This window comes from Adelges cooleyi, unplaced genomic scaffold (assembly GCF_023614345.1).
Source record: "Adelges cooleyi isolate 19-005CV unplaced genomic scaffold, UGA_ACOO_1.1 ACOO_flye_CR_arks_rails_tigmint_CR_PRNA_247, whole genome shotgun sequence".
Classification (NCBI taxonomy): domain Eukaryota; kingdom Metazoa; phylum Arthropoda; class Insecta; order Hemiptera; family Adelgidae; genus Adelges; species Adelges cooleyi.
In genome coordinates this window covers 5,483,860-5,511,328 of record NW_026095912.1, presented here as the reverse complement: position 1 = coordinate 5,511,328, position 27,469 = coordinate 5,483,860, and the positions used below count along the sequence as shown (strand labels likewise).

Genomic DNA, 27,469 nt, shown 5'->3' with positions numbered 1-27,469 from the left:
TTACATATCTACATGTAATGTAGATGGTTGCAGCATTTTTTTTATTCCTTTTTTAAATTTAATAATAATTTAAATTATATATTATTTTAATTGTTAGTAACTTTAACTATCAATAAATCAGTTTTTTTTTTATTGAAACATAAGCTAAAGCTTCTACTAAATATGTTCCTAACCTGTCTTGCGTTTTTGCCATTTCCAATATTTACATTTTTTTTTTTAGGTTGATAGGGGTTTTACAACATATTAGACCAAAAACTCCAAATTATTGGAATCTGGAAAACTATTCTGGCTTTCTTTTTTAAAATCAAAACAAATTACAAATTTCAAATCCATAATTTGTATAGGATAAGGATAGGATTTTTTTTCTAAAATTTTGGGCTGTATTTATAGATGTACAGAATTAATATTAAAATATGTTTAAACATTACCATGATTGTACTACACAATAAGACAAAAGTAATTACCTATCATTTACATTTTAACTGCGTTATGGCAATGATGTCATACCTTAAATTTAATCTAGTTTGGTTGTTTTTGTGCTTACTAATAGGCGTAATCTTATCGTATTGACACCTATCGTATCGTACTTGCCAAATGTAAATGTTTACTTAAAACGTAATATAATATACAAGTACTTAGATCAACACGACGTCAAAGTGCCAATTTGCAAACTTAATAAAAACCGCTATTAACGCAATTTGTCGAAAAAATTGAAAGTTTGCAATCCAATCTAATAATTGTACTGTTAATAAACATTTCAGTTTTAAGCGTAGCAGAGAATTTATTGTTTTTATTTTTCTACACTTTTGCCAAATAAGTGCTATTTGATAGTTACAACATTATACTTTCGATATAAATCTTATTTACGGCCTATGTGATTTTTTTTTAGTTCTCTAGTTTTAAAACTAAAAAAAAATCTACTTAAAATTTAATTTTCAAAATACAGAAAAACTAACATCGTTTGCTCCAAAAAATTAATTAATTTTAATTTTCCCCCAAATTAATGTTCTTATATTATGCGCTTCAGATGACGATAATGCCAAAATTTATCTAACAGACACGTTTAGCGATTATTTGACAAAAAACTCAGCAAACCAATACAATTATTTTTTGTGTGTCTTTCTTGCACAGAAGCTATGTTAATGTTTCATGTGTCGTACTTATTTTATTATAAAAAACCTACTGTATAAGCAAACAGTTTTTCTAAAATGGAAAAATAGGTTATGTTTCATCAGTTACCTTCGCTTAAAAATCTATAAATATTAATTTCACAAATTAGTTTTTGCACATTTTAAAAACGATTTTAAGTAATTAGTCAAATAACAACAACAAAAAGTACACTTAGGTGTCACACGATTTAGCGAATATGGACAATAACAAACGACGTCGATGATATTATATTTATATTATATTTAAACACTAATGACTTGTAGCCTAACGTTATTAACGCAAATAATAAAATAATAATAATATTAATCATAATAATAAAATATATAATGATATATATATATATTATACAGAACACAATCGTTTTTTAAAATATATTATTTAAATATAAAAATGGTAAGAATAAAAATTAATAATATGTTAATAATAATCAAATGCCGGCCGAGCAGTATTGGGCTCGGTTGGATCGCTCACGGTCGAGACCTTAGGCATACGGCACACCTGCTGATGCGCATCTTCAACGAGCCTTCCTTCAGTGTCTGCGGCCTGGGCTTTCTGAACATGTCGCGGTCTTCGACGGTCGACAGCCAGTAAGAATAGGCCGTGGTAAAGAAGTTACACCTGCCCAGACCGTGGCACTCGATGAACGGTCTCGGTCTGAAGTCTTCCAAGCACGACCCAGGACTTACCAGAGACTGGCCGCCTCCTTCGGCACCCGCGTCAGTGTGCTGAAAATAAAACACACAACGATAGGTCGATGACTTGAAGGGCTGCTGCTTGAAGGACTTAGAGGCGGGGGAAGGAGAGAATTATATGTGATTTAGCAGAAAAAGGAAGTGTGCAGAGAAAAAGTAGTTGTGGTAGATTGGAGAACAAGTGATAAGGTGTTAATTGGGAAATAGGAAAAATTTAATTGAATAATGAACAAAATCCAAAAACAAACCGAATAACGTTAATACGTTATTGATTGAAATATTAAAAGATTTCATTAGAATTATTTCCAAATAATGTAATTCAAATAAATGTACTCGAATAAATAACCCTATAGCTTGGTTTAAATTTTATATAAAAATGTATAATTAGTGGTGCCAAAACTGACATGAATCCGAATTTACAATTCTGAATTTAAAATCCAAATATCTCTTTAGAGGTTTAAATAAAAATATTATTAGTAAAATATATATATGTTCAACTTCATAGTTATATAGCTATAAATTTAAAAAAAATTGGTAAAAGGATTGGTAAGAGGAAAAATGCAGGACAGTCGATTTAGTTTAGGGCGAATGGAACTCTATGTATAGTGATGTCTTCTAAAAACCCACCGGACGATTCTAGAGCAGACTTGAATGGTCCGGTGCGAGAACTGGCTATCTGCATATTTTGAAATTGTTCAGGGACGGCCAAAAGAAAATTTATTATCTCATTTACTACTATTGGCGGGGAAAAAAGCTTATTGTAATATCTTTGTACGTAATAATCCGATTTTACTGTTTAAAGCACAAAAATGTAAATCGATTTTCCATGAACATTTTTTTCATAAGAACAATTTTTGATAAAACAAATTGGAGATAGCCTGTTCTTACAACGGACCCTTTATTTGGTTTTTAGGGATTCGGATGGCCCCACGCGGGGGCAATTCAACTGACCATTATGAAACTGTATCCGATCCACAATTCGCTCCAGCCTTGCGGGCACTCCGGTATGGACACCGACTGACTGTGCACGGCGATTACCCTGGTGGGGGCCTCGCACACGGAACACCTATTTTTAAAAACGGCAAAAAAAGTGTTAAATCATTAGGCTTGAGAGTTTAGACTATCAGAACTCACCTGGATACATATTTGGAAATGTCTTGGCCGATAATTGGCGTCATCATCAACGGCATGGGCTCGGGTGTGCTCAACCAGTAACTGTAGTCGTTGCGGCTGGCGTAGTCGCACACCTCGTTCAGGTTACAGAACAAGAACGGCATGGTGTTAAACTTTTTCAAACAACTTCCAGGAGCGCCTGTAACGTACATCACACATAAGGCGGATCAGACTCAGAAGTTAGGTCGATAATGAAAAAATCTAATCGGTTCGCAAATATAGGTTCACCCACCTAAATCTTGACCGTGCGCTTTGGCGTTGCCCATGAAATGCAACAGAGAGTATCCAGACCAAAGCTGAACCGTGTTCTTGGGACATTCCGGTACGAGTTCGGTTTGGGAATGGTAAGTGAAGAAGTTGCCGCGGTGTGGTGGCGGCTTGGATGGTATCGCGGGCAGACCGTCTAATCCCGGTCGACCTGAAGGCAAATACAATATAATGTTTTATATACTATATATATTCAACGACTTGGAAAATATTTAGGCGTAGGAAGCTTCAAGCTGTCATACCGGGATATCCCATCGGTCCGGTTCTTCCGGTAGCGCCTTGAACGCCGACCATTCCTTTGCGACCCTTTTCACCTGAAACAGACATGGCAAAATTATTCTAGAACCTTCTCGCTCGGCACAAATTAACACGGTGTATTTCTAGAAGAGTGCAAGCTATGAGGTAAATTACACCCAAAGAGGTCCTATTTTTTCTTCCTAATTGCATCCAATCGCTTTCTCTCGAAAACAAAAAAGACTCTTATCAAACATTCCAAATAGCTAAAATATATAGGAACTATTTAATGCCAGCGTTAGGCAATGTTTATTTTAATCAAAAGCTAAAACTTAAATTGATGGTAACTGATGCCAATCGTAATTTAACATTTATTTTTAGTGATTGAATTTATTTCTAATTACAAATAAAACTGTTCACGATTAAAAATTTGACTTGATTTAAAAAAAAAATTGTTCTTAGTTATTAGTTTTTATTGTTTATACTTAGGTATTGTTTAATATGACATTATGACAATAGTCAACATTTTTAAAAAAATCGTTGGAATTTATATTTAGATTTGATACTTGATAACGCACTAATGTAACGGTTTTGCAAAAACACGGCACCATTTTATTTTTAAATTTAACAATTCATTTCATAGGTAACATGCCTCTAAGTCATACTTGCCTCTAAGTCCAATAAGACCAGGGTAACCGGTTTCACCCGGTTCACCTTGTAATCCTTCGCGTCCTGGAAGTCCATTGTCTCCGGGTAGACCCGGTAATCCTAAAACAAAAATATAACATGGTTATTTTCGAGCTAACTTATTAGGTCTTGGTGATTTATTTTTAAATGAATTATAAATCTGATGAAGTTTACCCGGTAGTCCTACATCTCCTTGGTCGCCTGGCCTTCCTATGATGGCGGTTTCGTTGTACCACGGTGTTTCTCCGTAATCGCCTTGTTTGCCCTATAATAATTTTAGCAAAATTTACATTATCATTTTCAATAATATACTCATAGTCCGACATTGTACGGTTAAATTTACTTATATATTTTTTTGCATCAAGCAAGTATATGAAAATTGCAGAAAAGGAGAAGGATATTTCATTGGTTATAAATTAGTTCGTTATTCAATTGTTAATTTTAATCAAACAGTTTTATAATAAAAAATTATTATGTTAATGACTAGAGTAACACTTTTTATTATTTGTTTAAAATAAATTAAAATATATTTCGTAAAGATATGTGCTATATACTTACTTATATACACAAATTATATGTATAAGACATGTACAGAGTGATCATATTTTTTTATTACACCACTTTTTCGACTAATGTTTTTGGGCTCAAAAGTTCCAAATAAAATTGTTAAATTTAAATAGTATATATAATAAAATGGTAAAAAATAATGTTGAGTTTTAAAATACAAGAATTACTTTTCAGTTTTCACCATTTATTGAACCCAATTTCTTGGGTATTTAATAAAACTACTTTTCAAATTATTTTTTGTTTAATCATAATTGAATACTTGTCTTTTTGGAATGGCGAAAAAATAATTAAATTAGTAACTCAGGTTTAGTCAGTTTCACTGACTGATTGAGTCTAAAATTATTTGTTATTTTCGAATAATGCATTGATTTTAATTGTTATCTACTATTCAATATTTTGCCAAACGACTGCTTACTTTTATGCCGGGCATGCCCATAAATCCTGGAATTCCTGGTTGTCCTGGAAGACCTTGAAGACCCTTTACACCGGGTGAACCTTTTTAAATAATATGATTATTACATTTTTTAATCAATATTGTATTATTATGATTATAGCTTAGAAAAACGATACCTTGTATGCCATCGTATCCGGATTCGCCAATGTCTCCACGTTCACCGTCCAGGCCGATTAATCCGTCCAGTCCGACGTCACCCACTTGGCCTTTTATTCTGAAATCATAAATATAATTGCCATGTATTATTACAACAACCGTGTCCGCTGTCCTAGAGTGAACTGCCTAAGTACCCAAATGACGATGTGCCTGGTTCGCCTTTCACACCCTTTTGACCAAGTCTACCGGGCTTGCCGTTAATACCGGGAACACCTGGTACACCGGGTGATCCGGGAATAGGTAGGCCTGTGAATATTTGAACATTCAAGTTTTACATTAGCTCACAAACGATCAAAATAAATATGTTTATTGGTAATAATAATAGTAATAAATTAATGTCAAACCTCTGGGACCGACTTGTCCTCTAGGACCCTTTGGACTAACACCGCGGATTCCAGATAATCCTTGTTCCTGGAAAAGGAATTTAACAATTAAGCGTATAAAGTGAAGTAAAATAATATTCTTTGTTCACCTTGAACGCATCACTTACGAATTTATTGCTTAAATATTAAAAAAAACTCAAGTATAAACTCACCCCGTCATCGCCATAGTCTCCCGGGGCTCCTTTTTGACCATCAATACCAGGTCTGAAATATATTAATGAGTATCATATGTCGAGTATACAAAATTTTAATGCTTCACGCACACATTTTATAATATCTTTATGAGTATTTTAATATTATGTATTTATCCTTTAGCCAGTTTCTTTTTATTTTATACAATTTGAATAGTCACATTTGTATTTTTATGAATTGTTTTAGTAATTATGTTCGAATTTAAACTTTTTTCAAATTATTGTTATTAATGATCATTGTTTTATGATAATGATTTATAATTTACCTTCCTGGAGATCCATCAATTCCGCCTCGTCCTTTCTCTCCTGGCTCTGCATTTATACCGGGTAGGCCTACATAAAAATTTATTAGTATATGCTTAATTCAAGTTACTATTAATTTAATTCACACTAAAGTTATGAATAATACATTTTACTATAATAAAACATACCCGGAATTCCGACAGGACCAGTATCGCCGGATTCTCCTTTTAATCCTTGTATTCCTTGATATCCTGTTGGGCCACTTGGTCCGATATCGCCAACTGTTCCCTATTTACATAAATGTTATGTTAAATATAATGACCAACAAAGTGTTTGGCAGTAAAAGATTTAGCAAGCAAAACATACGAATTTTGTAATTGTTAGAAATGATAAATTATTCTTAAGTTGTATTTCTGAACAACCACAGCTTAAATAAGCTGTCCCCAGAGTTTGTCATCTTTCTACTAAAATGTTATTTAAATAACTTAGTGAATAAGAGTTTACTCATTATTCGATTGTGCTTTTTTTTTTAGTCTTCTTTATTCTTTAATCGTTATTTATTACTAAATTTGTTTAAATACTTTTATTTGCAATTTAATATTTATCTAGTTCAATAATTTATGATCGGTGAAAACAATTGTCTAATTAATTATTATCATCTTCAATGGCATTGCAATTTTTTAATAACTAAAAATATTATTCAACTAATTTCTATTAATGCTCAACACTTATTGCTTTCTCCATATTTTAAAACCACTTCTTGTCCATACAAAGCTTAAAAACTCGGTTTTAACAAAATACAATTCCAATTTCCGTCTAATTCGTTTCGTAATATATATTTATAAGAAATAAGTAGTACTTACTTTAAGCCCTTTTTCTCCATAGAGCCCTTGTAGTCCTTGTGATCCTGGCGGGCCTCTCAGGGGAGTATGACCTTAAATATTAAATAATACGTTACATATTTATATATACTAGGTAGGTACATACTATTTCTTTTTAAGAAAATACACTATTATTTTACCTCTTTCTCCATCCTCTCCTTTAGTGGCGACAATAAAGCCTGTGTATCCCGGCTCTCCCACGGGTCCTAAAACATTTATACTGTAATTATACAAGACTTACACCATCGTCTTAAAACTAGCACTTATAATATGGTATAGGATCAGTTTACCTTTAGGTCCATTTGGTCCAATTTCACCGTAAGCACCACCGTATCCAGTGTCTCCCGGTAATCCTGTTTAAACGAAAAAATAATACCGTACAACAATTTATCAACATTTCAAGCTATGTTACTTGCAATTATATTTTTGTAACTATTGTGTGTTGCAATAGAATCCGTTTAGTACCTGGTTTTGCAATATCGCCCGGCATACCGTCCCATCCGCGGTCTCCTTTGTTTCCAAGTGTTCCGGCTAATCCCTGTGGTCCTTGAATACCATTTAAACCTACAAAATAAAATAAAATTTAACTGATTTAGCCAATTCCCACACATAACATGACCTGTTCTAAAATGGAAATGTACTCTACCTGGAGTGCCCGACCGTCCTTTGAGTCCTGGATAGCCTTTGGGACCTTCGTCTCCGATGACACCTAAACCGATAACGTTATCGTTAAAACCACTCTCGCTTTAAAATTGTATTTTAGTAATTACCTTTTTCTCCGACAATACCGAGGTCACCCATTAAGCCCTATTGGATTATTATTGAAAACAAATTAATATACAAAGTGTGAAGAAAGCCTTAGCTGTCTAGTCTGACTTACCGGTCGTCCTGAATATCCAGGCCTGCCATCAATTCCAGGTTCACCTTTTGGCCCTGTTAAACATTATTACTACGTAAGTCTTAACGATTTGGAGTTTTGATTAGTATGTTTTAAATTTAAATTATGTATTACTATTTCTCTAATCCAATCAGTCACGGGTTATGACACGAATCAAAAGTATAATTTTTCTACTTAATGTTCGAAATAAAAATTAAATTAAAAAAATAAACAATGGCAAGATATTATAAGATAAAATGTTTTATCGTTTTGAACTTATGTTGCCGGTGTGGTAAACAATGAATCTTTTGAAAGAATCGACTGAATGTAGAATATTGAACGAAAAGGAAAAGGAATATAAATTGTTTTATCAAATTGGAAATGCATAAGAATGAGGCCAAACGAAATATTGTGGGCAGTTTTGAGAAACATGTGTTTTAAGTAGTTAATAACGGCCCTTACCTTTTTCGCCTTCATCTCCATGCGTTACTGTTCCGTTGTCTCCTCGTACACCCTTTCTGCCATTGTACCCATGTGTACCCATAGGACCCATTTCGCCGTCTCTTCCTGCGAATGACATTTAACGCCATGAAAATTTACAAAAAAAATAGTACTTTCTCATACACTAAAATTCGATAAAACGGTCACCGGATCGAGCCAACTTCTTACCGGGTTCTCCGAAGTCTCCTTTTGGACCACTGAACGAATAATCGCCTCTAATACCAGGCAGACCGGTTAGTCCTTGGTCTCCGATTACACCCTGTTAAGAAGAAAAACGACAATTTTAAGTTTTACACACATATTTCTTTGCTGAATATTATACCTTTTCACCGGGAAGTCCTTCGAGTCCGGGCATACCTTCCATGCCGAAATCTCCTCTATCTAAACAAGTCAATGAGACATAACTTAGTACCTAATAATTACTTAACTAGATTTTTGGTTATAGGTATTAAAATTTATAATACAACCCTGATGTATTTATAACTCACCGATCGACTATTTAAATAATTTCTACTTTAAAAATATTTTGGTTTTATATTACATCAACTTACATCCTTTTTCACCAGTCAATCCGATGATTCCCGGTTTTCCTGGAATACCTTTTGCTCCTGAAACGAATAAAATATACGTTTACAATTTTAACTGTTTCGATGCAATGATATGACTGATTTACACTTTATTGGCCTAAATTTCAATTTACCCACGAGTCCGGCGTCTCCATCGTCACCGTGTATACCCAAGTCACCTGAAAAATATTTCATTATAGGTCGTAGTGAAATATTATAAGTGTTTCGATATTGTGATAAACATTTATGTACCTATTTTGCCCATCAGACCTGATCGACCCGGTAATCCGGGTGGTCCTTTATCGCCTTCCATTCCTCTTATTCCTAAAATAGAGATCGTACTTAGTCAAAGAAAATTGGCAAGTTTTATTATTTTTTAATTTCTAGTATAATTTTAAATTATTTTTACGGTCCTTGATCTATTTCATTTAAAAATATTAGTTATTAAACTTACCTGGTGATCCCCAATCGCCTCTAATGCCTTTCAGCCCGATGTCACCGGGTTCGCCGTCAATTCCTATGGCATAATAAAGTGTGTGCTATCAAAATACAATACTTATAACAACTGTGTTACTTGATGTTCCATACCTTTTGGACCGATAGATCCAAAAACTCCAGCTAGACCCGGTGCGCCTGGTGCACCCGGATACCCTGGCGGCCCTCGTATGGCGATGCCTCGTTCTCCTTGGTTACCCTGAAAAAGTATGTAAGCAATTTACATAGATTGGACCACGGACGACCATCGTGAAGCTTGAATTATCCCAATGATAATTTAAAATAAGCTTTCGACGTTAAATAGCTTACTTGTCTACCGACTGGCCCAGTCAAGCCGGGACTACCCTTTTGACCTTTGAGGCCGTCTGGAGCGTCATATCCATGGTAACCTTTGACTCCGGGAATGCTTTAAGCAAATCAAAAGTTCATTTAACGTTTAAATGATTTATCTAATAAATTGCATACAATATTGGGAAATTGTTATTCCTAAGTTGAAAGTAAAAAGTTCATTTTATGATAAACGGTTATAGAATATTAGACTTCGTATTTTTAACTTGAACACTAATAACAAATTTTGACTGAAAAATTCCTGAAATCACTGCAATCACAAATGGAACTATTGAATTTGTGTTTTTATAGACTTCTCATTTTTTAATTATTAGTTAATAAAAATAGTATAGCCAAAAAAATATAAATAAAATACAAATTTATATCAAAAATCCTGTTGCACGGTATAACAAAACAAGACTTAATTTAATACTTAAATTTTGGTTAGACATGTAAAAGCATTTTTGTCACGTCCGTTACTTACCCGTGTTGAGTGAGTATAAATATAAAAGTCACACTAGTCATGTTTAAAAAACTATTCAAGGCTAAATATTAAATTTAGTCATGATTAAAACATCGACCATGAGTGAAAAGTTTATAAAATTGTTATTAATAGTTAGTTTTTTATTAGTTGTAAATTGACTTAAATAACATTTTATTCGAATAATGCTCAACACCGGTTGCACGTCGTTAACTAAATTTGTCCCATACCCTTCTTCACCCGGTTGTCCTTTCTCTCCTTTAGGACCCCAATCGCCCAGTTCTCCGTATAGTATGCTCTGTCCAGGTTCTCCACGATCACCCTTTTGACTGGGGATAGCCTGTAAAAAAAACAACAACAACGGTCAAGGAACTCTTATATTTCATCGGTTTAAAGTATAACCAGACAAAGCCATAGAATGTCAGAACAGATTAAACTCAACATACCGGTAGTCCAGGTTGACCCGGTTTTCCCGGTAATCCATATTCTCCCTTTGGCCCTTGGTCCCCGACAATCCCGGGATATCCTACAAGCAGGAATCGATTATGTAAAACATATTATGATTTGTGTTGTAAAACCATAAACAATTACCTTTCAACCCTTGTGGGCCTTCTATTTCAGCTCCGGCTGCACCTGAAGCTCCGGGATAACCGATTTCACCTAGAATAAAAAAAAACAATTGTAAAATATCTAGTAAACATCTTTAATTGTTATTATGACCCGTTTATTTGTTAATACCTTGATCACCAGGTGGTCCCATTTGTCCTTTGTACCCCTCGAATCCTTAAAAACACAAAACATCATTGAAATTCGAATTGTCTATTTTCAATGAAATAACTCTAATACGGGTCATACCTTTGTTGCCACGTAACCCTTTGATGCCTTTCTCTCCTTTTAGCTCTTGTAAAGCTTGACTTACATCGCCCGATTCACCTTTAGTGCCGAAATCGCCGACGGGTCCTCTTGATCCTGGCAGGCCGGCCTCTCTATTAATTAAGATATTAAATATGAAATACATGTTTAACACCTGACACATAAATACTAGTATATACTATAAACATTATTCAAATATTTTCTCTACGCAATAAAAATTATAAGCAACACATTCCATTTAACTTTCAGCTTTTACCTGTAAAATTGTGTTTACAAAATTTAAAGGAAATCACAAAAAATCAACTCTTTGTGGAAAGGAGAACTTTATGTACTTAAAACAGTTGTTTAAAAATGACACAACTAATTTCTCAACGAAAAAAAAATTGAGAATAGTTATGATAATTTATACATATAATACTTAAGTATCAAATAACTGAAAAAATGATTATTTTTTTGTGATTTTTCACAATTTTGTATTTTTTTATTTAGCCCGAACGCTTTCCAAAACACAACACACTCTCGGGTTCACATTAAAGCTAAAAATTAACAAAAAAACACTAGGAATAATATTTATCTGACGTACCCTTTGTCTCCTCTTAAGCTTTCCATATCCAAATTATCAGCTGGCTCGCCTTTTTGTCCCGGTTGTCCGTGTTGTCCTGGAAAACCGTTGTTTCCTGGATATCCTTGTTCTCCGTAGAAGCCCTGTTTATATAAATAAAATATTTTAATTCAGTAAAGATATATCCAATTCTTAAGATGAAAACGAACGATAAGAAAATCTCAATACTTAACTACTAGTAAGTATCAAACATGTTTCACGGGTACATTTGCCTTAAGGGCTAGTCTCACCAGTAAAGCTTAAAAATTAAGTATAGTTCAACAATACCAAAATTATAAGATGTGCTATACTTTAATGTTAGTCCAAACTGATGACAACAACCATAAATATTTTCAACGTTTATTAAGTGTAATTATTGTATCATACTTTAAAGTCTCAACAAAGAAAAAAGATTATTCTTTTCATTCGTTAAGCTTATTTAATAATTTTCACAGATACAAATTAATTAATAAGTTACCTTTAATCCTTTCATTCCGGGTATTCCTGGAGGTCCTACTTCTCCTGTCGGTCTAAAACATTCAAACGACTCCAGTACAGTAGGTATAGTTTAGCACGAGTGCAGTATAATTATTAAATAGAGAAAAATACATAAGTATAATTTTTTAAATGTCTAAATTAAACAACGCAAATACCCTTGTTGGCCTTCCGGTCCTACACTGCCGGTGAATCCTTTCGGTCCCTTTTCTCCCTTTATGAGTAAGATGTAGTTATCCGGTAAAATAACACTTCCCTTTTCTCCTTTACTTCCGGGATATCCAAACTGACCTAATCAAAGTAGGCGGTCGTTTTAAACGCATTGTTCATTATATCATCACGCTCAAATAAATTATTATTCTATTATGTTACTAGACTTACCTGCAGAACCTGGTCGCCCAACCAATCCTTTGTGTCCTGTTTGCAAACAATAAAAAATATTAAGTAATTAAGTACTCAATACCCTTAAAAGCTGTTTAACATATTTTGTTTACCTGGTACACCGGGTCTTCCCATCACACCCTTGGGCCCTCGGGGACCCATCAAACCAGCAGGGCCTAAACGAAACACAATTGGATTGTTATTTTTAGTTGTATACTTATTTTTAATAAAAACCAAAAACCTTATAGTTCACTAACCCGGAGCTCCTGGTATTCCGTTTGGCGCATCGTCACCTGGTTCACCTTTTAAGCCGGGAACACCTGGAAAAATATTATGAAAAAAAAGTGCCATTAAACGTCATAATATACTCTACTTGCAGAATATGTTTTAATGTCAACCTGGAGAACAGTAACCGCAATCGTCGCCTCGAATTCCCTTTTTGCCGTCATTACCCGGATATCCTGAAACATTTTGAAAATCAATACAAATTATGAAGTGCAACAACAAGTAAACACGATTCTTACCCGGTACTCCGTGCAATCCTTCCAGACCCGGAAACCCGGGAAGACCTGGAGCACCACGAGGGCCGACAATTCGTTCACCGGGACGAGTCGCTGGGAAACCTTTTAGACCTAAACGCCACGATAAAAAAAATACGGTAAATTAAAATCAAAAATTAGTTTATTGTTTGACAGTTACCTTTCATTCCTCCTTCACCACGCTCTCCCTTGGGCCCGGGAGAACCGTCACGACCTGAAATCCATGTTTAAAATTAAATATCAATTCAGACAACGGAAGGTGCCATAGAGACAGATGCAAAGCCATTCAACAAGAAGAGACAACCAAATTTAAACTGTATTTTGTTAAATCAGCGTTATAAAAAAAAAAGGTCGAATATCGATTTCAAACCATGTTGAGGGACACCCTTTATAGGCAAAAATGAAATACTAACAAAATTTACAATAAGTAATTACAGTTTTTTATTTGAGTATTCGTTTTTCTTAAATACAAAAAAATTAACTATAGATTTTTGAAAAAATGTTTCTATTTATAGGAACCACAGTCCTGTGGATGGAACTTGCAAGTGTTCCGAAAAGTTAGCAGACAAGGTAATCTGTTCAAGTGGGAGTAACCGATATATATGTGAACGGTATAAATATTTATGCTATGGTTTACACTAGACTTTGGTATCTTCAATCCAAATTTCATATCTTAAGTAACTAAAAAAAAAATTTAATAAAAAAAAAGTTTCCACTTCTAATAGAGAAAACTGTTAATGATATTTTCTTAGTTTTTTCATGTATTTCGACATGATTATACCTAAAAAATGTTCTACATAAATTCGGAACTAATTCGACTTTTTTTGAAAAAGTTATAGCGTATGGTACATTTTTAAGTTTAAAAAATGTATATTTTTGGGCGTTTTTCTCAATTTTAAAAGAATACAAGTGAACAATGACTGTATTTAAATTTTGTCTTTCAAAATACTTTAAAATGTATTTAGGTCTCACCTGGACGACCGTCTTCTCCGGGAGGACCGTATGTCGTCAAACCAGGAAAACCTTTTTCTCCAATAGGACCCAAAGGTCCAGCAACTCCAGGCGGTCCCTGTTCTCCTATTGATCCGGCCAAGCCTAAAAATAAAACAAAATACAATACCCATTTAAGTGTGTGCATATAACAAATGTTTTAATTATGATTATAATTATATTAAAAATGTACTTACCTTCCATTCCTAGTTCTCCTTTTACTGACAAGCCTTTCGGTCCTTTCATTCCAGGTACGCCTGTAAACAAATAAGTGTGAGCTTGATGCAAACAAAGTTCTAATTTTGATAACTGTAAGGTTTACCTGGTGGTCCCGGTTGTCCCGGCTGACCGATTACTCCTTGAGGACCGACCTAAAACGACGAACAAAGTCAGTTTATTAAAATAAAAACCAAGAAAACATCAACTTCGTACCTTTCCTGGTATTCCGTCTTCCCCTTTTGGACCGTCCGGACCTGAACATAAATTATTTTTAAAATTATAATTTCTTCAAAGTGAAAATACCGCTGCTTTTCACTACCGTAGATCTGACTTACCAATAGGTCCTTGCGGTCCTTCAGTGCCGTCGTAAACTTGGTCCAACGACGGATCGTACAGTCCAGGTTCTCCTTCGTATCCTTGCACTCCTGGAATTCCAGCTCGTCCCGATTCACCTGGTTCGCCCTTATTTAGAAATACATAAACTTAACCGGTCGTTTGTGATAAATATTCGGTTAATTAAATAAAATACAAATTTCAATAAAAACATTTGAACGTATCCAATTCCACCTAAGACCTTATATAATATAAACATACTTTGTCTCCGTCTGAACCATCTAGTCCGGCGTATCCGGGAGATCCTTTGTCACCTGTAAAACGATTTTATTGGTATTGATCAGTAAATACTTTTGGTATTTTAATTATACAGTACCTTTTAAACCACTAGAACCCGGCGCACCGTCTTTACCGTCTTTTCCACGTTGCCCAACGTTTCCTTGAATACCTGAAACGAAATAACACGTCACACTTGATTTAGAAAAAATCGGATTCTCTTAAAATATAAAAACTAACGCAGTAATGTATTTACCTTTAAGACCTTTGAATCCTACATATCCAGGAAAGCCCTAAGAAGTCAAACAAGTAAACAAACATCCAAATAAACTTGTTAATATTTAAAAACTGTGAAAAAATTTTACCATTTGTCCTTTAACGCCAAACTCGCCATTAGGTCCTCCGCGTCCGTATTCTCCTCTCAGTCCGTAATCCCCTTGAGGACCTTTGTGGGCTGTATCATCCGGCGTCGGTATCAAATTTTCTGGAGGGCTAGAGGGGTCGGCAGGGGGTCCGGGTTCTCCTCGATCTCCTTCATCTCCAAGAACACCTTTGAAAAAAAGAAAATCAGAAAAGCTATGAATATCAAATCCTTTTAAACTATTTATTCCAAGAGTTTTAAATAAAAAAACATAATTTTGCACCTTTGAGTCCGGGCTTGGAGTCTCCTTCTTCACCCTTCTCACCGGCAAAACCTAAGTCTCCTAAAGGTCCCTAAAAGGTCACAATAATCGTTGTTAGATTTAGAATTATTATTCTTATAATTAGTTTGTCACTTACTTGCGGTCCAGGGACACCAATGTCGCCAAACGGGCCTTCAATTCCTGGATAACCATACACGCCCTAAAAGAAAATACAAAACAATAAGGATTACTGGATATTATATAGGTTATGTGATAACAATAATCAAGAGATTGAAATAATACATTTCAAATAATTATAATAAAAAAAAGGGTAATATAAAAAATTAAAATTGTATTAAAAATATGAAACTTTACAAAAAAAATCAGTAATGTATAGTTGTATTATTTTTATATTCTTAATAAAATAATTTATGACACTTATTTTGAGATACTTTAAATTTATTACTATTGCTTTTATGCTATTTTCAGTTTTAGTTTAAACAATTTTACCAACATATAGCCCCAGGATGTAACCTGTAAACGAACGTTAAGACATGTAGTAGATAAATTTCATGTATGTACATTTCTGTGATATTGAATTAAGATCTATAATAACTTTATTTTTGTGAGTTCAAATATGATAACATTATAATACTTTAGACTTTAGAATATTCAATTATTCGAACATACATGGCATTTCTAACAAATAACTCATTGCTATAAATTTGTCGTTTAAATGTATATTTTGATCGCCTTACTTTTCTACCTGGATTTCCGGATTCGCCTTGTTCGCCTTTTACTCCTTTGCTGTTAGCACCTCCGTCACCAGGATCACCCCGTGGCCCCTACAAAATAACACAATATTTTTAATTGTTAAAAATTTCTCAATGACTCTTGCAAACACAAGTATGACTTACAAGTGGTCCATCGGAGCCCGGAAGACCTCGTTCACCAACATTACCTGGTTGACCGGAAATACCTGATAGACCTTCCGTCCCGTTACATCCTTCGAGACCTTTCAAACCTTGAGGTCCGGGGGATCCAGGGTAACCCTACAGAAAACAACATAACGTTATTCGATCGGCCGATTAATTAAACGCTCAATATACGTACCGGTACACCAGCAATTCCAGTTAATCCGGTCAAGCCGGATTCGCCCTGTAAAATATTTGGTAAATTAAAAAAATCCGTTTTCGATTCGACTTACTTGAACATGATAGTTGAAAAGAGTATTTTGATTTTAATTTGTGTCAGTAGATTACAGACGTATGTTCTGGGACAATAGAGCTGAGGGCACGCCACCCAAATTATTGATCTGTCATCTGGGGTGAACCGCTGCCATAGCTGATGCTGTACAGCCCCTCGATTATTGATCTGCAGTCCGGGGTAGACCGCCACCGTAGCTGCGCCACTATAGTTGAGTTATCGCCGCCATGTTAACCTAGCCTGCCCCTCAGTGTTAACCAAAATAAAAATGTAAACCATTTTTCCATGAAAAAACAATTTTTAATAAAAAGTGGAGATAGCCGATTCTTGCTCTAGACCCACTAGACTAGTGTTTTTATCTTGTTTTTTTTAAAATTGTTGCGTTCTGTGGTGCTTTTATTAAATTTCACGGAGCTTTTGCAGTGTGCAAGAAAAACACCTTGAACGATAGATGTTTTGAAAAACATTGTGTAAATTTGTGTAAAGATTACCACTCAAACTCAGACTCAAACTTGACTGAGAGTCGATGTTTGTGGGTTTTCTAAAATCAAGTGAGTTGCATTGGATTTTTGTAAATAAAGTAGGTATAGTTTATGTATTATAGTTACATAATTTAGTTTTATAAAAAAATATATGATGAAAAATGATTAGTAAAATAAAAAAAAATAATAAACGTGCGTCAGGTTTTAATTTCTATAAAATAATGCTACCTTAAATCGTTTTTTTTTTTTGCCATGTATACAGGGTGATTTTTTTTATTATGGGCCACTCAATATCTCATTGGGTTTAGTTAATAATTAGTTTTTTTATTTTTTATAGTGGTTTTATACAATGTGATCTCATTTTTTCACAAATTTGTATTTCACTAGCCAGTTTTCTTTTACACTAGGAAAAAAGTGATCATTTTAACACACAACTCTAATTAGCTCTACTCACCTACCTCAGCCTCAGCCTATTGTCCTAGAATATACGTTTGTAATCTACTTGTGTTTGGCTTCAAACAACAATAATTCAAAGATATAAAAATTAACTAATTAATATTCATTGGTGAAAAATAGCTAATACTATTTACCCGAAATCCTTTAGGACCAATATCGCCCCAATCGCCAAGCGATCCTTTTTCACCTTTTGGGCCAAAAGGTCCATCGGGTCCTGTAATGAAGTAAATAAAATATAAATTAAAATATGTCATCTGATTACACATGTTTCAAAAATGTTAGGGTACTTAATCAATTTGTCAGACTTGATAAATAGTTTGGCAAAATATAATAATATATATATATAATTTTGTCATTCTAGTACTGATCAGTAATTTTTTAAAAGGTTCCAAGTTGACTCAGCCTTCAAAAAAATATTTTTGTTTTGTTTATTTAAATTGTGTTAATAGCTATTAATATAAACTAAAGTTTATATAACTACACTTGCAGATGAGCAGTAGGCTGATTTTTTACATGAATGTTAGTGTTGGAAATGATAATTATAAAAAAATATTTTGAAAAACAAATCGTAACATATTACAATTAATTATGAAAAACAAAATACCAATATCAATTTTTTTCAAAAGATATTCATTCCGAATATTATAAACTTTTCCAATAAAAGTTACAATGATCATACATTTCTAAAATTCTACAGCCAATATAACTTGCTGGATGTTATCAACATCGTTACTGGTTTGTCAATTTTGTTGAATTATTTTGAAGTGGCTTAGGAATCCTTGCCGATTATGGAATTTCCAGGTATCCTAAAAAAGTCCCCTTTTTAACTTTTGTCTTGTAAAGAAAACCAAAATGTATTTCTTCCTGTTTAAAATTGGACAAAAATAAATTCGATTCCTTTTAAATCAAAAGATTTTCCAAACATTAAATTTAATTATTATGCATTAATTTTCTAATAAATAGCCGGTACAATTATGTTTTTTTGTATTATTCAAATATATTTCCGTTAGACGGAAAACAATTATAAAAAAAATAATATGTTTAACCATGCCCCCCACAAAGTTTTTTTCTATTTTGTCGGAATTTTAAGCCAAAAAAAACTTGAAGTGTATCTAATTGGTAACTATAAAAAAAATTGCCAAGCCGCCGTCATGTGACCGGATACACTGAGGTAGCTGAATATTTTTTTATTAAATGTGTCAGTTACTCGACTAATATTGTATACAATATACAACATGGAACTTAAAAAATGCATATCTCCTAATTCATGTGGATTTTTCCATAGTTCTAAGATATAAAATATTGTACTTGAAAACCAATATAAATTAACCTGTACAAAATAAATTAAACCCTTTATTTGATCTAGTATTTCCTATATGTAATGTCTTTTATTAAAACTTGGTTAAATATTGGTTTTTATATCCTTTAAAATAAAGCCGTTAATAGTTCTAGAAAACTCGTGTTAATTAAAATAATAAAAACAGTGTTAACTGCAGTATAAATTGAGGTCAAACCACACGTATACGAATAGTATTACTAAATTTGTTTTTTACCTTTGCATTACACGCGTTATGATTATCGGTTTGAAACCAGTAATACAAAAGTCAGCTTTTTTCGTCCAACGTTAGTTGCTGTAGTGCGTAGTTGTTTCATTTTTCAGTACCAAATATATTGCGATCAAAGGTATCAAGGTGAGTTTTTTTTAATAGGACCGCTTAGATGTCGAAACGAAGGCCGATAGGCCAAATTATTCGTAACCCATTATTATTGTGTCGGTAGAGGTATATTATACAACCTAATAAGTCCAAACTATATTAATCAAATAGGTAATTATGTAATTTGAAAAATTCTAGCATTAAGAAAAAAAATGTATTTTGTTGTAGCACGTCTTAGATAACGTGATGATATTGTTAAAAACAGTTAGCAGATGCCAGTAATGGATTTGTGATAATGGCACGTGTAAGTTTGAAATTTGGCTGTTTCTATTTGTCAGTAGGTTGGTAGTTAAACAATAAACATCTTTAAGGGCATAGTATGCGGTCTATTTTTTATGTTTTAGAAAAAAGTCAGAAACAGATTTTTGATTTTTTTTTTTGTAAAAAAATTGAGTTTTAGTATTGAACAATTGCAAATTTCATTTATTTATTTACAATAAAATGAAATTTTTAAATTAAAATCAGCTTCCTACATAGCTCAGTAAAGTAGCCAAAGTACTTGAATCACTTAACAGACTTGAAATTGGACCATTCTATGTAAAGTCAAAATTTTGTCTGACTTTTTGCTCTAAAACAAACCAAAATGGCGTTTACTCATAGGAAAAATTATTTAAATTAAAAATAATACCTTGTAGCTTATACAAATGAATAGGTAAAATTATTGACATGATCGACATTTATTAAAAACCTATTTTTTCTTAAATATTGCCTATACAAACCCCTTAAAAACAGACCGCATGGAATCCACTTAATAAAAAAAAATAACTAACGCATTTAAAAATGAAGAACAGATTCACTCTCATTATTTTAAGTGCAATTAAAAACATATATATATTTTAGATATTTTAACCATAAAGCATAAATAAGCTCTATTTAAGAGGAAGTTTGAGAGTAGAGAAATTAGAGAATATTGGTTGAGAAATTTTAACGTAAAAAGGAGAACATCGCTCTTAGAGCCATGCAGATTTGGTTATGAACAAAAATAATTGTTTAACCTGTGTCACCGGGAGCTCCTTCCGTTCCCTGTAGACCGAATACACCCTTGTCGCCTGGTTCGCCGACTATGCCTTTGCAATCGCATTTGAACGGGTTAGTACATCCTCTGCAAGCCTGCAAAAAGTAATACAATATAATAGGAGTTTTTGTTTCCCCATTGTGCGTTTTATGGATTATTCCGGGACTGGCGGGTCAGGTGCGTTGACCCGATGGAGGAATCTTATAAATGGAAACGCGTATCTATCCGGCTAGTAAAAAACGGTTGTCAGCTGTAGCGTTATCATCGCGTGGTCATATTATAACATATCGTAAAGCAACTGTTGCTGTCCAAGTATACCCTTCGACAGTGTTATCTCGCGGACGTCCGGGAGCCGGTGCGGTCCGATAAGATTACAGGGCTCCTTTGCCCATAATTACACGAGCCGAGTCCACACCAATCGCCTCCCACGCCTTAAGGATTTCCGGATGTCCAGATAAGTGACCAACAATCATCACAGAACTCGAGGTCTTTTTTGTCCGAGCCGACACTGTGCACACTTCCGATGTGGGGTTTGCGCACGTGCCAAGGATACACGCGCGTCCGGAAATGCAATTCAAATTATTTCATTGCTATTAATTTTTTATTTTAACTCGTCGAAGACCTTTTTAACTGTTCACACAGGAAGAGACTCGATAACTGACTGCAAAAATTCAATATCCGGGCGAACAAAACGTACATTGTGCAATATTTGGTTTTTGTACAATTTCTGAAAGTGATGAACGTTGAGCGCAAGCAACGACCTTAATAGCACTTATATTAGATACCACCCTAATAAATACCGCTTACAACTACTATGCAAAAATCACAAACTCCCCAAGGTTTCTTATTTCAGAACCAATAATTGTCCAATGTTCAAAATCATAGGTCCCTTTTTATTTACTTAAATTTTTCCCTCCCTTAAAATTGTAGCAATAAGGACTGCACGATATACGATGTACGGTCCCTAAAAACAACATAAAAACTCCCAATTTAAAATACCTGAACGAGATTCCTAGTTAGTTTTATGATAGGTTTCCTAAACGCCAGTTCCATATGGAAAACCTATTATAGGACTATAATTTTTTTTTTTTTATTAATTGCTTTTGTAACTATAATATTATATTGATACATAATCTATGACCAAGTCATACTGGAATTGTGCACAGTTAAATGTACAAATCTAAAATGCACTACAATCAACACTTCTCTAAAGAATAATATTCATTCCCCTTTGGACGAGTAGAGTTATAATTATAAGAGGATTGTAACTATAAATAGTGGTTACTATTCACAATAGAGTAGGTAATATAGAGCGACCGTTCCGCCTGTAGAATGATACGCAAAAGGTAGATATTTAACATCGTGACCAGTGACCACCAACAAAAATCGAAATACTTTTTTATTAGCTCCACATATTTAATACGACAAATAAAATCAAAAATATTTAATATATAAGCATGAACAAATAAATAGTAGTAAATAACATACAATAATTACTAACATATTATATTTTGTATAACTTTACTGAATCGATAACATAAACAGGCAAACTAGTTTTGAAATTTATTTCACAGTATTTTTATTATTAAAAACATTCGTACTGCAAAATATGAACCTTTTGCGCTTCAATTTATTAACATTAGTAAGTTATAAAACGGCTACTCGTGTTACTTTATGGCCTATGCTATTTACATATTTATATCTATGATATTTTGAAATCTATTACCAAAACACCTAAAAGTTTCATAACGCAAGAAGATGTACAGATCAAGTTCAATTAATTTTCCTTGTAGCCTATCACAAGAAAAACAATACACATTAACAAGAATAATAATAAGGTCACTCTTTTATTCAAATAAACAAAACCATTAAGTGTCCAACCTAGTTTTGTTCTATAACTAAAAACAACTAATTTGATTAGAAATATGATTTTTTTATTAAAACACATATAAATTAATAATACTATGGCGGCGCGGCGTCAATGAGACTTTAATATCATTTTTTTTTCTACTAAAATAAGATTAGCAGTTTCGTTGAAAGTAGAAGTTTCTGAAACGCATAGCTTTGTTAATACGAATAAAGATACACTATGTATAACTTATATCTTGGTAAACAAATTGTAATGCAATGCACATATTAAGCATGGTTTTCACTTATAAACTCTACATAGATATAAAAATGTATCTATTTCACTTGCGTGTCTTTAAACTAATAGCTGTTGTCTTCAGATGCATTAAAGTCGTTGGCTTGTGTACTAATTTTATTAAGATAACCCTATAAAAAATAATGTAAGTCGAAAACAAACAAACTTACAATAAAAGCTTATCATTTTGGTACACAATTAACATTTGAAGTCAAGTGATTTAAGACTCTCCTATTAGTACATTACACAACATTCGATTTTTTTTTATTTTCAATTACAAAAGTTTTTCCAAATTAAATATACCTAAAATAACTTGCAGACTTATCTTTTTATAATCTTAGTCAGACCACAGACGATTATTAAACTTATAACTTATGAGCATTAATTACTGTACGATAAGAAGAAAAAGAAATATTGCATCAATCATGACTTCAATAACAAAATTTACCTAAGAGTTAAAAAAAACAGAATCCAATAATAATTTTAAAATAAGTCAAAAGGTTAAACAGGAAACTGATGTTATCTGTACAGTTTTTACTTATTGTTAGTTTATTTGTACTGAAGTGCCTATTATTATAACAAGGGACATCATGTTTCCCGTAAACAAATAAACTTTGCCAATTAAAATAACTGTATTATCTTAAAACAATTTATTATGTTAAATTAATAAATACCTAGTTGTAAAAAAATGGCGGCTGATCCAAAGGAACTTCGTTTATCGGTTTTTTTATATTTTAGTTATACAAATACTAGAAATGGACGACAAGTTTTCAAAAGAAGAAGTATCCTGAATATATAATTATATAAATGTAAACGTTTTGAATAACTCAATTTGAAACTTAAGAATATATGTCGAATCGAGTAGATATTTCTACAGAAAACTATTTATTTATATCATTTTTTATTTAGTCAAACCTAATAGAGATAAATATAATGACATGTTCTTGTCGTGACGTAAAGAAGTATATATAGTATTATGAATATTGTTTAGTAAAAACTGCCTTATTTATTGCCATTTTGTACTTAAAAATTGCTTTCGTATTTACTCAGTTATTTTATAATTTTGTTAGAAAAAAGGCTTTTTTTACTCCATTCTTTTATCCATCCAAATATTAAATGTTTTAACAAATAAGCAAAACTAACAAATAAATATTCGCAAGGTAGGGAGTAGAAGAAGCTGCCTGAAGGAGTATTGATGTCCAAAGATTTTAGTACTATTCACGCCAATAAAAAAGTCGATTAATATTCAGTGCAATATCATTTTTTGTGTTTAAGCTAATTCTACTAAAATACCGATCGTAACCTATATTTTTTATATTAGTAGCTATCAATAAAATGGCCGTCTAATTAGCAAACGATTTTTGATTTTTGCAAATCCATCGGAATGAACACATAGGCGAATGTGTTTCGAACGTGTAAAAACTATTATGATATTAATCATTAAAATACAAATAAAAAAAAAATAACTCCTTCTCAAGTTTGCATCACAGCATTTTTAATACATTTAAGTAATTAGATCATGTTAGTTAATGATGTGTTTTTTCGATAACAACCACGGCCTATACAGGAAACAGAATAGTTTCCCCGAATATAGGTACATTCACATTTCACAGCAGTACAACTATTATTTATATATATACATATATATACATATGTATTAATGTGTTTTTATTAATGAAAAATACAATTATCATTATTCTAGAATTACTTAACTTTATAGAACGCTATAATGTTATCTATCATATTCAACCACTGCAAATCGATAATAACGACTATGAATTATTTTGAATGTTACGCAATATCATAATTGTGTGGCCGTTAATTAGGCCGACACATTACATGTTATTGTTCCCATCGACCGGATAACGAATATCCAGCCTTTATTTAATTTTTTTTAATCAATCGGTACATAACCTTACGTGAGATAAAGGCCGTCTTACAAAGAGAAAAAAAATGCTGACTACCAGACAACGGTTTCATAAATATATACAGTTCATTTTTTTTTTTTTTTTTGTTCTTTCATAATATTATATTTAATCATGACTTATCAAACGAAACGGATATAACTGCTAGTGTGGGCACTATAACCCTTTTTAATGGCGTACTAACATTTAACGATTAAATAATATACATCCAATGGATAGACAATTTGTAAATAAAAAAAAAATACATTTACAGCTACCCATATTACATTACATTGATTTGATTTTTGTGAAAATTATTTAAAGAAAATAATGCTTACATGTGAATGGTACTTTCGTCATTCGATACAAATGCTTAACTTTTAATTCTGAGATAGTCATTAACAACACATATTCCATCTCGAATTATAACGACTAGTTCTTACATGGGAAAAAAATAATTAAAGGCGATTATGTTTAGTGGAAAAATATGAAGTTAGCCTACCCCTAGTACGTTAGAGACAAAGTATGAATGAAGAATAATTTTGTCAAGACATCTCTCTACATTAGGTTGTAATATAATACGAATCTTTGATATTTTTAATTCAAGTCTTATTTGTATATTCGTTTTAATTTTATTAAGTTGGCAATTTACATATAGCACCTTTAAGCAAACTTTTTTTGAGTAATTACTTAAGCAAACCCCCTTTGAATTGATTTAACACAAAAGTTATGATAAGACTGAAAAAGTCATAACATATTTAAAAACCTAATATGAATTAACAATGATATTCAATAGTATATATGAATACATTTTTGATATATGAATTAATATACACTCATATAGTTAAACTACGCATGTAATCTTACTAGGTGTATACCTTTTATTACAGTTTTTACTGGCCCCAGATAAAATGAGTATTATTATTAATTTAGTCTTATCAATAAATTCTATTTCTTTTTCATCAAAATGTACACAATACATTTTTGTCAATAATTTATTGAAATTTAAATTAAAAAAATGTTGATTAAGGTTTCGAGGTTCCATATCGATTGGCTAAAACAAATATCAATATTTGGCAGTATTAAAAAAATCATTATTACCAAATTTATTAACAACAATGTTAGTTAATTTACTTTAATAACTCTTTAAGGAAACATGTACACACATTAATTAACATAATAAGAGTCGAAAAGAAACTGCAAGAGATTTTTTTCAAAAGCTAAAAAAAAACTAGCTTTAAAAAAGCTAGACTTGCATCCGAATAATATACTTAGATTTGATTCTACACTATATATTTCTATTAAAACGGCCTGATCGCTTATGGATTTCTGAAATTCAGACTCAAAGCTTATTTTAATATACTTAGTAACTGATTATCACCGCCAAAAAAGTTGTATGTATAAATCATAACAAATGAAAAAAGGATAGAAGTTATAATTTGGTGTTTTTAATAGATTTAAAGTAATTTTAAAGCCATAAACCCTTGAAAAGGCCTTAAAATAAACAAAAAAAAAAAAATATTCTCGACTATTGATTTTATATGCGCTTAACGTGTGAGTATTCATAAAAATGGAGTAGATCAAAGTGCGTTTTTTTTACACTATTGATTTATGCTATGTAATATATTGTGAACAGTATGAATCAATTTTTATAATAATCATAAACTACTGATTTCATGTACAAAACTAAAATAAATTAATAATTTTTTCAATAAGTTAAATGGCTGTTTTCACTAGTTTGGCTAAACCTAACCTTTTAGAACTTTTAAGTCTTTTCTATGCTTAATTTTAAAACTAAACTAGTCACAACGGTTATAAGTGATTAATGCTTTTTCACACAAAAGTAAAATTGTAAATATTATTTAATATTAGCTTATATTAGGGATATATAAGCTTTTTATAAGTAAAGTGGCCATTAATCCGGTATTGCCTAAAAGATCAAATTGGCTAGCACATTTGGCCGAGATTTATATAATACTATAATGAAAGGCCCAACTGCCCGCATTAGACTAACATTCGTTGTAACTTGTATACATAATACGTTTTTGGAAAATAAAATAAATGCTATAATTTTTTCGTTAAAAGTGATACAATTTTGTCTGTTCCTCTGCAGAGGGGCCCGGGGAAAGGGGAGGTGCAGTGAACGTTTGAGTGATTTCTATCAACCGCATAGCGTTTGTACTTACCGCCTGTTGCGTTTCCCGGACTAAAAGCAGACAAGTGAGTAGAAAAACGACCACGGCGGACCGCCAAAGGTTTCCGCGGCCGTGCACCATCACGCACACACTCGCGGGCGTTAGTGGTTTTTTTTTATTGTCTGCGCCGCCAAAAAACATATGAAAAAAAAAATGTTTTAAAATTATGGTGATTTCATTTGAAGAATAAAATGTTTTTTTTTGATAAAAAAAATATGATTTTTATTTTAAATATATTATAATAATAATAAAGTAGTGAGAAACGTACGATAAAACAATATGGACGGTGGCTGGCTACAAAGCTGCTGCTGCGGCACACCACGTGGTGGGCACCATGATCAATCGCCGACCCTGTGGATCACTGTATATTTTTGGTGGCCGGCGGCGACGTCACTAGAACGGTATACTCGCCACGTTTTATCAGCCAACGCCTCGCCGGGAAACTGTGAACTATCGGCCGGACCGGTTGCCGGGGGGCACGGCCAACGTCAGCGAAACCAACGGGTCGATTAGGAATAAAAAATCAATTCTACTAAAGGAAAAAATTTAAAAAAAAACTCGAAAATTTCATTTTTATTTCGTCAAAAAAACTGGTGTGAAACATATTAAGTCCTCAACTCGTCGACCAGATTGCCGTAAAGCAAAAACAAAAGGTTTTACATTTTAGTATCGACGGAA

At 32.6% G+C, this 27,469-nt stretch overlaps 1 protein-coding gene across 1 annotated transcript; it reads right to left on the bottom strand.

Annotated features, from left to right (window-relative positions):
* Positions 1-1,425: 1,425 nt before the first annotated feature.
* Positions 1,426-27,231, bottom strand: LOC126836391 (collagen alpha-1(IV) chain-like). Its single transcript, XM_050569732.1, has 62 exons — positions 27,060-27,231; positions 26,783-26,913; positions 20,530-20,644; positions 17,954-18,033; positions 16,789-16,833; positions 16,593-16,727; positions 16,434-16,520; positions 15,833-15,895; positions 15,697-15,766; positions 15,418-15,602; positions 15,309-15,345; positions 15,153-15,224; positions 15,038-15,090; positions 14,779-14,905; positions 14,657-14,697; positions 14,547-14,595; positions 14,422-14,481; positions 14,207-14,329; positions 13,395-13,448; positions 13,220-13,327; positions 13,094-13,156; positions 12,953-13,015; positions 12,809-12,871; positions 12,696-12,731; positions 12,473-12,605; positions 12,298-12,349; positions 11,802-11,923; positions 11,201-11,331; positions 11,084-11,128; positions 10,937-11,005; positions 10,792-10,871; positions 10,576-10,685; positions 9,847-9,943; positions 9,631-9,736; positions 9,497-9,559; positions 9,295-9,366; positions 9,177-9,221; positions 9,028-9,084; positions 8,799-8,857; positions 8,645-8,735; positions 8,438-8,542; positions 7,979-8,031; positions 7,869-7,905; positions 7,745-7,807; positions 7,564-7,662; positions 7,389-7,451; positions 7,239-7,304; positions 7,081-7,151; positions 6,406-6,505; positions 6,241-6,307; positions 5,936-5,987; positions 5,745-5,811; positions 5,535-5,646; positions 5,361-5,458; positions 5,206-5,285; positions 4,398-4,488; positions 4,206-4,304; positions 3,545-3,616; positions 3,268-3,453; positions 2,997-3,174; positions 2,814-2,928; positions 1,426-1,895 (listed from the first exon to the last, which is right to left on the bottom strand). Exons 2-62 carry the CDS (start codon positions 26,870-26,872, stop codon positions 1,638-1,640), a joined length of 5,283 nt encoding a protein of 1,760 aa, XP_050425689.1. The 5' UTR covers positions 26,873-26,913; positions 27,060-27,231; the 3' UTR covers positions 1,426-1,637.
* Between the last annotated feature and the right edge of the window lie 238 nt (positions 27,232-27,469).